This window comes from Carassius carassius, chromosome 38 (genome assembly GCF_963082965.1).
Source record: "Carassius carassius chromosome 38, fCarCar2.1, whole genome shotgun sequence".
NCBI classification, from domain to species: Eukaryota; Metazoa; Chordata; class Actinopteri; order Cypriniformes; family Cyprinidae; genus Carassius; species Carassius carassius.
The window spans coordinates 22,201,484-22,213,703 of record NC_081792.1 but is presented as its reverse complement, the minus strand read 5'-3'; the positions used below and the strand labels follow the sequence as shown (position 1 = coordinate 22,213,703).

The following is a 12,220-nucleotide window of genomic DNA, read 5'->3' as shown; positions in this document are numbered from 1 at the left end:
GGTGTCTTGTAGTTTGTGATGGCTCTCAGTCCTCTCCAAACTGAAGTAGAGTCGCTGGAAGTAAACTGGTCTTCCAACTTTTTAGCGTAGGTCTTTTTAGCCGCTCTAATCTCTTTGTTCAGTGTGTTCCTGGCCTGATTGTACAAGACCCTGTCCCCATTTCTGTAGGCATCCTCTTTGGCCTGACGAAGGTGTCTGAGTTTTACTGTAAACCATGGCTTATCATTGTTGAATGTTAAATAAGTCCTGGTAGGAATGCATATATCCTCACAGAAACTAATATAGGATGTTACGGTCTCTGTGAGTTCGTCCAGATCGGTGGTAGCAGCTTCAAAAACGCTCCAGTCTGTGATGTCAAAACAAGATTGTAAATCCTGCTCTGTTTCGCTGGTCCATCTCTTCACAGTCTTTACTACAGGTTTAGCAGATTTAAGTTTCTGCTTGTAGGTCGGTATAAGATGAACCAGACAGTGATCAGAACGTCCCAAAGCTGCTCGTGGAACAGAGTGATATGCATCCTTTATTGTGGTGTAACAGTGATCCAGTATATTACTGTCTCTGGTGGGACAGGTAACATGCTGTCTGTATTTTGGCAGTTCACGGGAGAGATTGGCTTTATTAAAGTCCCCAAGAATGATTAAAACAGAGTCCGGGTGTTGTTGTTCTGTGTCTGTGATCTGATCAGCGAGTTTCTGTAAAGCCAGACTTACTTGCGCTTGAGGAGGGATGTAAACACTAACCAGAATGAACGAGTGAAACTCCCGCGGCGAATAGAACGGCTTGCAGTTGATAAACTGCGTTTCTAGACCAGGACAGCACATCTTCTTTAATACAGTTACATCTGTACACCACCGTTCATTGATGTAAAAGCATGTCCCGCAGCCGCGCGATTTCCCCGTTGATTCTGCTTCGCGGTCCGCTCTGAACAGCTGAAAGCCCGGCAGATGGAGTGCGCTGTCCGGTATGGCGTCATTCAGCCAGGTTTCCGTGAAACACAGAGCAGCAGAGTGAGAGAAATCCTTATTTGTCCGAGAGAGCAGAAGGAGTTCGTCCGTTTTGTTGGGTAGAGAGCGGAGATTTGCGAGATGGATGCTAGGCAACGGCGTTCGAAATCCGCGCTTCCTGAGTCTGACGAGCGCTCCCGCTCGCTTTCCCCGTCTGCGCGTCTTGAAGCGCTTGATCAGCGCCGCTGCTCCTCCGATAACAATGTTCAGTAAAACGTCTGTATAATAGAAATCCGGAAAAATATCATGTGGTGTGTTCTGCCGAATGTTCAGCAGTTCATCCCTGGTGAAACTGATCGTGTTTGTTAAACAAAAAACAGGAAAAACGAACAAAAACAGTGGAGAGCCAAGCACTGAAGCAGCCATGTGCGGCGCCATCTTGGATCTTAGACCCAATAATCTTAGACCATTATTTTAAATGTTATAAGTTTATAATTAATAAATCATTTAAAATGATACGTAATTACTCATTAATAAAGAATTTTTTTTTTACTTTTTATAACCACTCCATCAGACACTATTTTTATTCAGACATTTTGTCCGGTTTTGTCTGATCACTGTGTTCCCCCTGCTAGTGTCTGCTGGAGCTCGTTAACGCTGATTGAACATGATGAATCAGTGTTTGTCGGTCATTGAATGTCTGAGAAGGGACATATTGTAATCTATTGACTGTCTGTTAGTCAGTGTTTGTCTGTGCAGTGCTTGGCCTGTCCAACCAATCACCAAACTAAAAACAAACAAACGTCTTCAAAATTATCAATATTTTTAAGACACAGTCCATGTCTCTAATGACTATCAAACATGTTAAATTCAATTTCTGAAACTAACTTACCTGTGTACTCATTTGAAAATGTTTACGGTCTCATTGTCAAGTTGTGTACACAGCACTACCGTATTTTCCGGACTATAAGTCACACTTTTTTTCATAGTTTGGCTGGTCCTGCGACTTATAGTCAGGTGCGACTATCAAAATTAATTTGACATGAACCGAGAGAAATGAACCAAGAGAAAACATTGCCGTCTACAGCCGCGAGAGGGCGCTCTATGCTGCTCAGTGCTCCTGTAGTCTACAACTGAAAACATAGAGCGCCCTCTCGCGGCTGTAGACTGTAATGTTTTCTCTTGGTTCTAAATAAATGTGACTTATAGTCCAGTGCGACTTATATGTTTTTTCCTCATCATGACGTATTTTTGGACTGATGCGACTTATACTCAGATGCGACTTATAGTCCGAAAATACGGTAGTTTCCAAAGTTAAGATTTATTTCCGTCACAGTGCCCTGAACTTGCTAGAACATGGTGATTGTTTCCAAATGCCACATTTGCTGCATGCCGCAAAGTTTCACAAAGACATTGTGTGATGGGCAACAACACAACCCACTGTCACCTATTCAGTAACTATCATTGGAATTATTCCCAAAGGCAAAGGGGCTGGTTCCTAATGAGAATGCATAGCTAGTCTGCCTTAGGATAGTGTGTCAGTGCTTTCGTAACTGTCTTGTCAATCTCGCTCAACCGTGGCAGCATGCACACTGATTCTCAAAGAACATTTACACTTTGAATACTGTGTCGAATGAGTGCCTGTTGCTGGAAAGTTTCATCACTGAGAGAAGAATCATTCTAAAAATAGCATATGTCAATCATAGGAATTGAACATTGACATTGTTTGGTGTCATGTAAAACCATTTTAAACTGCAGTTTGCTAATAATTATTTTATAATCAGAGCTTTCATTATCTTAATTATAGCCTTTATGACCTGTCACATTTTTATGACCTTTTGACTACCTTTTTTTTTTTAAATACAAATATTTAATTTAATCTCAATTAATTATTTTTCACACTATAAATATGAATATATTTAATCATACTGTGTAATTGAATGCATAAAACTGCTTTACACTGAGGTCCTATTGCTGTTATTTCTGTTTGTTTTTTGAATATGCTTAATATATGCACTGTTATATCTGTATATCAAAGAGGCTATACATATTTGCTCTGTTCTCTCAAGTGATAATTGAAATTGCCATCATCTGCTTTATAAAGCTTTATTTAGTTGTGCACTATTATAAATAAAGCTCCGTAGATCTGTTAGCATCTGTGGTAACTCTGTTCAATGAATGTGTTTGGGCTCATCAGGCAGGGATGTGTACCGGAAAGTGCAGGGTAGAGACAAACCGATCCCCTCCACCATTATCAGCATCACCGGTATCCCTCTCCTGTTCATCCTTTTCTCTTTCATTTCATTAAATCAGTCTCTCTTTTGTCACTATGTGTGATCTCTTATCATGTATGCATGATTGAGCCAATTAGCTAAACATCATTTACCATAAAACAATTGTGAGAGTCTAGCATGCAAGGGCTATTGAATGCTAAATGCATGCATTTAATCATATGAAAAGTGTTTTCAATCAATGCAATATGCTGATAGACTTTTATAGTGGTGTCTTAAAGTAATAGTTACCCAACAATTAGAAAAATGTCATCCTAATGCATTTCCCATAGTTTTGTTTTGTCTTTTTCCATCAAATTTGCTGTACCTCTCTTGCTTTGTCTGTCTCTCTCAGAGGACGGGGAAGAGGAGAACCTTACAAAGAAAGAGAAGGATGAGAGACGTATTGCTGAGATGGGTCGCCCGACACTGGGTGAACATGTGAAACTTGAAGTAATCATTGAGGAGTCCTATGAGTTTAAGGTACCTTTTCTGTTCATGAGGAATCTGTCATGAAAAATACATTCAGACACCCATCTATGTTCACACACGCATTTACTTTAAGGTTGAGTGATGACATTTTAAGCATAAATGAGGGCTTAGAAGCCCTTAAAGGTGAATGTGGGATGACAGAGAATCTGGACATGAGCGATGGTATCCTGTCCTGTTCAAGTAGACAGTTGGAGATGATTCAACCTTTAATTGCTCTTCAGATACAGCAGACATGGGCAGAGTTATTACCGCAACCTTTCAGACTGTTAACAGTGTCCGTTTTCCATCTCTAATTCAGCGCGTCTCTCCTGCACTGCCTCTGTGCGTCAGAGGGTTTATTAGTTTTCATCATGTCTGTCAGATTAATTTGCGTGGCCTCAAGCGAAATGATTTCCTCGTATCCTGAAGATTTGATTGAATTGCACAGAATTATAAAGTTTAAGATTTTGTGTTCAGGCTGGCAGGTTTCTCACTGGCTGCAGTTGAGGAAAACCTTTATTCAGAAATCTTTTTCCTAATCTGATAAATCTGCCATATCAGAGTGATTTTCAGTTTGAATGCCGTTGCTTAGTTTGTGAAGTCTTAGAGAAATATCTGAAAGGAACAGGCACAAATTCAAGCAATTTTTATGTTGTTTTGGAATCCCTTTCATTGTATGCCAAAAAGCATAGAACTGTTTACCTTTGCGTTTCATGTAAGAGTGTCAGTCATACAGGTTTGAGATGACGTAAGGTGTAATGTAATGTAAACAAATGAGACTTTGTAAAATTTTACCATTAGAAGTATTGTTAAAATTGTTGTATTGATTTTAATCCCGTTCCAGAGCACAGTCGACAAACTCATAAAGAAAACCAACTTGGCCCTTTTGGTTGGTACTAACAGTTGGAGAGACCAGTTTGTAGAAGCCATTACTGTCAGCTCAGGTGAGTCACTGAAAAAATGCTGTCAGATTTTCCATTAAGTCTCTACATACTGTAAACACAATCATTGCACAATCCAGCACAGTCTTGACATGACAGATTCGACAGTTGGAATGCTAGAAATGAAGGGAGTTTTGCTGTTTCATCTCTGAAAGACTCGTTCTAATTGCTGCTCAATCACTGCACTAATTTGGCCACATATCTTTGATTAGACCACCATTGCAATTTAAAATGTGTTGGAGTTGAATGCCTGCCTATCCAGACTGAAGTGCATTTAAATATTTCATCAACTAACAAAATTGGCTCTACTGAGTGTCAATCATAGCGCGCCGGAGAGAGAAGATAATCATAATTAGCTTTTTTTTCCCCTCAAGAGCAAACAGCCCTCAGTATAAAGTTGGGTAAGAACCAGTTTATCTCAGTGTTGAGTAGGAAACAAATAGTGTTGCATTCATGGCGTCTTAATATTGATTCTGATTGTCTTCATAATCTTGAATATTTATTATTTTCCCTCCTTTCTCTGTCATAAAAACCTAGTGGATACAATCCTCTTACTTTTTTTCCTTTTTGCATCGTTTTATTTGTAAATATATCACATTATGAAAGTATGCATAGCTTCTATGTGCATTGTAAATATTTTTGTCACATCTACAATTTGGATCCAGTTTGTTTTAGAATGTATTACTTTTAGCTCCTACAAAGATACAAAAAGTTTCAGGGACAATAATATTCTATGGAATTGATAGATACTTCACATAAGCTCCAGCAAAACAAACAAACCAATAAATAAATAATATTTGAAATGTATAATTCTATTTTTACATTTTTGTACTCTTTTCTTTAAAAATGTATTATGTTTTTTATATTTTCAAAGATTTTATTAAGTCTATGTAACTCATGTCTTTAACAAGGGGACAAAAAAAACATCAAATGGGTTTCTTTTGGGATTTTTTTTTTACCCATAATTCTTCTGCTGTCAGTCAAGCTTACTGTGAGCATAACCAACACAGGCCAGAGCCATTCTCATCTCTAAAATGTCAAGGCCTTTTGATTTCACCCTCAGTCCACACAGTTTTGAAGTGTCTTTTATCATGTAGCGCAGCAGATTAATAAGGATTGTGTGGACTCAAAACTGGGTGACTCTATATCTTTTGCCACACATGCACATGCAGTCCCACACATACACTAGCACTCATTCTGACAGGCCTGACTGAAGTTGAGCTTGTTAGTGCAGCCTGAGCCGAGAGGAGAGAGTGGGAGGGAGATTATAATCTAAACTCCTGGGGAATATTTCTCGTAATTAGACATTAGGTTTACAGTGCGCTATACCTTAATCTGCAGTGCTCCTTTGGTCCAAAATGAACTTCCTTTGTTATGATGACACTGTATTATGTAAAATAATTTTTTATATATTTTTTTTTAAGAACAAAAATGTTGTGGAAAACCTATAATTGTAAATATTATAAACAAAAAACCTTGTATAATATTATATCAAAAACTTGTGAATATTTAAAAAGTGGTCAAATAAATAATAAAAAAGTTTTGTTTAAAATATTTTAGTAAATATAGAAATATAAATGTAAAATAAATATAAATATAGAATTATACATTTCAATTAATTACAATTCATTATTACTACATTTTGTTAAATATTAAATGAATAAGTGTTAAGTAAACACATTATAATCCAAAATATTAAATTAATTATTAATTATTTTTAAAATAGTAATTAATTGTCTTTGTCTTACATAACAGTAACAATTATATTTTTTATAAAATACATAATGTATTTTTATAGTAATATGAATGATGCGAAATGTTGTTTACATCGTTATGAGTATATAAAATTAATGTAAATATTGTATTATAATTTTAAATTCATTTAAAAATTATTATTGTTATTTTCTAAATCAATTAAAATAATTTATAATGGTTTTTGTACCAGGGCCAGTATAAATGTTGACAAAGCATTTAGCAATAGTTTAGTAATCTATTAATGCATCTCATAATGCCCTTTACAATTCACAATATAGCACCGCCTCTTACTGTTCCTCCCTTTATTATTTAAATAGTTACCTGGAATGAGCAGGGCTGCACAATACTTTTTTTTTTTTTTTTTTTTTTCTTCTTTAAATAAATCTTTTAATTTATGACTTATTTGATATGTTTTAAGAAGTGTGATACTTGGTGAAAAACAAGACCCTGGACCAACTTGTTATGTTAAAATTTTTCGAAATTGAGATTTATACATTATCTCAAATCTGAATAAAATAATAAAATAAGCTTTCCACTAATGTATGGTTTGTTAGATTTAGACAATATTTGGCCGAGACACAACTATTTGAAAATCTGAAATCTGAGGGTGAAAGAAAATCTAAATATTGAGAAAATCCCCTTTAAAGTTATCCAAATGATGTCCTTAGCAATGCATATTACTAATCAAAAATTACGTTTTGATATATCCACGGTAGGAAATTTACAAAATATCTTCATGGAACATGATCTTCACTTAATATCATAATGATTTTTGGCATAAAAAAAAAATCAATCATTTTAACCCATAGAGGGTTTTTTTTTTTTTTGGCTATTGCTAAAAATGTACCCCAGTGCCTTGAGACTTAAGGTTTTGTGGTCCAGGTCACAAATGGTACTGGACTTCCAGTCCTCCGAGGTTCATGATATTCTGGTTATGACTCGTCTGATTTATAAGATGGAATGGTGTCAGTGATTCTGTGTAACAGTGATATGCATACTGATGTTCCCTGGAGTAAAAGGACAGTCTGTATCTTCACAGAAAACAAACAAACCAATCCATAATTCAAATCTCCTCTCTTTTTTCCTCCTCCTAAGGGGACGATGATGACAATGAGTGTGGGGAAGAAAAAATGCCATCTTGCTTTGACTACTTCATGCACTTCCTGACTGTGTTCTGGAAGGTTCTGTTTGCGTTTGTGCCACCCACTGATTACTGGAACGGCTGGGCATGTTTCATTGTGTCCATCGTCGTGATTGGCATCCTCACTGCATTCATTGGAGACCTGGCATCCCATTTTGGATGCACTATTGGCCTGAAAGACTCTGTAACTGCAGTTGTGTTTGTGGCGCTGGGAACCTCGGTTCCAGGTACTTCATAACATGTTTAAGTCGCATTTCACCATCAAATCAATTTAAAATAAAGTATATTTTAATTCAAGAAAAAATTTTTGATCTTGTGAATTATGACATTCCATTTCATGAAAGTTAAGCACATTTTCTCCCCAAATTCTCATTACTTTAATGGTCCGTAGCAATGCATATTTTTATTTTATTCTATGAAGTAAATATATATATATATATATATATATATATATATATATATATATATATATATATATGAGACACACGCACAGACACTACTAGTTTGAGGTCAGTGAGCAGCAAAGCTGCATACTAGAGTTATTTCTGAAGGATCTTGTGATGCTAAGGAATACTAGTAATGTTGGTTGAAAATTCAGCTTTGCTATATTAAAAATAAATTACATTTTATATTATATTAAAATAGTTATATTAATATATTAAAAAAAACTTTTTTATTGAATTTTTTTTTCTTACAACAAGACTATTTTCTTCCCAAATAAAAGCAGTATTGGTGAGGTTTCTTTTAAAAACATTTAAAAATCTTACCAACCCCTAACTTTTAATGGTTTTGAATATTTAAAACAGCATTATATATATATAATTTTTTTTTTTTTTTTTTATAATCTTAAAAATAATTAAATAAATTGAATAATCTTATTAAAATATAATATATAATAATGTAAAATATATATAAATTTATTCATTTCATTCAACTTTTTTACAATACTGGAAATTTAAAGAGAAAATGTGTTTAACTGTCTCGAAAAAGCAAATGCTCAACAATGCAAATCTTTAATGGTCCTAAAACTTCTTATTCTTATGTTATTTGTCATTTCCGGCAAAATACAAGCTGGACATGTTTTTTTTTTTACAGGTTTCATACAATGATTCACACAAGAATCATCCATTTATTGATGCCTATTTTTTGCAGCCTGACAATATTTTGTTCTTTCTTTTCAGACACATTCGCTAGTAAGGTGGCAGCCATCCAGGATCAGTATGCTGATGCCTCCATCGGCAATGTGACGGGCAGCAACGCTGTGAACGTCTTTCTGGGCATTGGATTGGCCTGGTCCATCGCTGCCATATTTCACCAGGCACATGGCCAGTATTTCAGAGTGGACCCCGGCACGCTGGCATTCTCTGTCACCGTTTTCACCATCTTTGCCTTCATCTGTATTGCCGTCCTCATGTACCGCCGCCGGCCCGAGATTGGAGGGGAACTGGGTGGCCCGCAGACTCCCAAAATCCTAACCACAACATTGTTTTTCAGTCTTTGGCTGATGTACATCATCCTCTCCTCCATGGAGGCCTATTGCATCATCAAGGGTTTCTAACTCAGGCACAGGATGCTGTCGTTAAAATCCTCGTTTATATAGGACTGACAGGAGGAAAGAGTTCAGAAGCAGCCGTAGACGAAGGCAGGTGTCATTATTTTTGTGTGGCTCACTGTTTTATGTGCGTGAATGCACCTTCTCTGCTGTTGAGGTAAAACTTTTAAAACCTTTTTAGTAAAGCTGTAAAGATTTCAGGGAAATTATCATATGGTAATGTTACTGATTTGGTTGACTGAAATCTGTAATATGACAAAACAGCAGATTAAATTCGGTTTAAAAAGACGTATATCATTCAAATGTAATTTTTTGGCTAAATGGTACAAAAACAAATGACCTTTGAGATAGATTCTGTTCCTCTGGTCACGTAATACTTTAAAGATCACTGTCATTTTAAATCTCATTCATTTACTTGAAACATTTCGCAGGAGAGGAATGTTCAACAAGCAGAAATGGTAGCAAAAGTGAACTCAAAATCTGGGGTTAAAGATGAAAGTATTGTGGTTTAGTTTTTGAACCTGCAAACGGGTGTTTTGAACTACGAATGGTGCCTGTGATTTTAGACCATAAAAGTGTGGTTTTGTGAGCATCTTAAGCTTTTATTTGAGATTTACACAGTTCAGTGTTTTCGAGTAACCTTAAAACAATCCTAAGCCACATTCCAGCTTGGTTACATGCGACACTCCACAGACGTCCTATACGAGACACTCACTGAGGACAGTCAGAAGTATTATTAAACGAATTGCAATGTGTTTTGTGTGTTTGTCCGAACTTGTACGTTAGGTTTTTATCATGGACTCTGACCTTTCCATACATTTCTAATGCAGGTACCAGTAGTTTTAGGACGTACAATCAAATCCTATGTCTGTCTCAGCATTTAGACAAAAGATGTATAAGAAAATGTTTTGACATTGTACAAAAGCAAGTTAAGAATCTATTGTTTTTCTTCTTTTTAATACTGCTTTATGAGGAATGCATGTTATCTCTACGTTTTTTTTTTGTTTTGTTTTTTTTGCGACGACTTCCCTTAATGAAGAAAATCCTATTTTTGAACATTACACAAAGAACAACAAGCATGTATGATAGAAAATCAACTGTGACACTGGGAAACTGATCTTATTGTATATAATGTTCAGTCTTCCTGAATAGAAAATTCAGGATATTTTACTATTTTTACCCATTTGTGGACACGAGCACACTGGTAAAAGTATTTTTCCTTTATTTTTCACTAATGTTTGGTCAGGACATACTGTATCATCGTGCACACACGGGTGATGGCACTGTTTATCTACTCCAGCACGAGTGACTCGGGCCCAAAGCCTCATTTACAGTACATTTTACAGATACATTGAAGTAGTTTTCCCTCGCTTGTGCGAGTGCTCAGTACCTGTAAGTTTCATTTTAATTAATGTTATCTGTATGATAATACAATCTTTTTATTTAGAGCATTGTTTGTTGTTTCAGCAATTGAGTTTCGTCTTTTGTCCTTTTTTTTGTGTGTGTGTGTGTGTGTGTGGCACACTTAACAGAAGTATATTCTTGCTGTGGGGCCTCCTCTTCAAAACACCACAAACAAAAATGTTCAGCACCTCATTTGAAAGAAATTGAACATTTTCAGGATTTGTGTGTTTATTGATGATAATGTGGCGCCCTCTTGTGTCAGAGTAATGGTAAGTGCTTTTTTTAACTACTACGTAAACAAATCCATGTCTATACATTAACAGTTGCCACACCTTTTGAAATTTAAACTTCCACGACTTTTTCCTGCCATGTGTGAATACTGGATAAGGATTGTAAATAAATAAATAAAAAATAAATAGAGATTTCACTCCCAAAGAGAACCTTTTAAGACATTTAGCACAACTGAGCATAAGAACAATTTATATACACTATAGTGTCATCGTTATAAATATTTTTTGTAATTCTTTTCAAAGTTTCATGGCTTTTATAGTTATAAAGTCCCCTGATGTTTCTAGATAAGTGCTGTTATTGTTTACTAAAACAAAAACTGCTAAAAATCATTTTCTTCAAATAAAATATAAATATACAGTGAAGATAAGATACTGACATAAAAGGGAAAATTAGAGATGTTGCCTTGGCAATTAAAAATATAAAATGTGTATGACACATGTCATTGTAATATTACTAAAACTAAACCTGAATAAAAATAATCTAAATAGTACCAAAAACGAATTAAAAATACAAAAGCACATACAGTTACTAAAACTAAAATTTAAATAAAAAACTCAAAAAATAAAAATGTTTATATTATAAAGAATGATCAAAAGTACACAACTATTACTAAAATATTACAGTTTCTGGTTTTCCAGGACCATGTCCCTCAATATAAAAGTTGATAGCATCAACAAATCAGCTATATATAACAACTATTAAAAACTGCATTTCGTAAACCATACATACTGGCCAAATTGCTGTGTAAGGTGAACTCAACAGCGTTGTTTCCTTTTTCTGCACAGGTAGTATTGTTTTTGTATAAGAGAAAGCATAAAACATGCTGGCACTGCTTAAAATGAGTCACCATATGTCTGCCAAAAATAAACCGAGTCCAAATTCTGCCTAAGTTCACATGAAACAGTCTGGTTTCTTAGTAGACCTTTATTTTATCATGGTAATATTTTATTTACAATACACTTTCAGGAACACAAACGGAAGATTTGAGGAAAACAGTACAGTTTCAGGGAAATGTTCCTGTTTTGGCTCAGTTTGGAAAACAATATCCAGCAGTTAATATAATCCTGGTCGCTTTATATTAGCGCCACTTCATGTGGAACGGAAGGACTTTCAACAATTTTTCAATAATGATGTGACATCATGAGAAGCCTTTCATGAGTGAGGCTGGTAGATTTGAGAGCATCCACTTTAAACATGTTGCCATATTAAGATTGCACTGCTAGTGACAGTCACGTTCAAGTCGTGAATCTTCAGAGACATCTCATCCAATCACAAATTTGCATACCCACGTTTTAGATCTCAAGACTTCTTGTGTCTCTTTGATTTTTCAATCTTTTTGAATATCAGCCACCAGCTGTTACCCGAAGGTGATATATATGCAATCATGCCTTTATACATTTGTCTGATGTGGTGACTTTGGTGACATAAAGTGTCCTGTTCATCCCTGATTG

At 35.5% G+C, this 12,220-nt stretch overlaps 1 protein-coding gene across 5 annotated transcripts in view; it reads left to right on the top strand.

The window, feature by feature from the left end:
* The window catches only part of LOC132119571 (sodium/calcium exchanger 1-like), a 45,467-nt gene extending 34,945 nt beyond the window's left edge, over positions 1 to 10,522 (top strand). For all 5 annotated transcript variants that reach the window (XM_059529647.1, XM_059529646.1, XM_059529648.1 and 2 more), the window contains 5 exons: positions 3,142 to 3,210; positions 3,570 to 3,697; positions 4,530 to 4,629; positions 7,477 to 7,749; positions 8,704 to 10,522. In XM_059529647.1, the coding sequence (XP_059385630.1) occupies positions 3,142 to 3,210; positions 3,570 to 3,697; positions 4,530 to 4,629; positions 7,477 to 7,749; positions 8,704 to 9,080 (947 nt within the window). In that variant the 3' untranslated portion in view covers positions 9,081 to 10,522. The remainder of the gene's footprint in view (positions 1 to 3,141; positions 3,211 to 3,569; positions 3,698 to 4,529; positions 4,630 to 7,476; positions 7,750 to 8,703) is intronic.
* Positions 10,523 to 12,220: the final 1,698 nt, after the last annotated feature.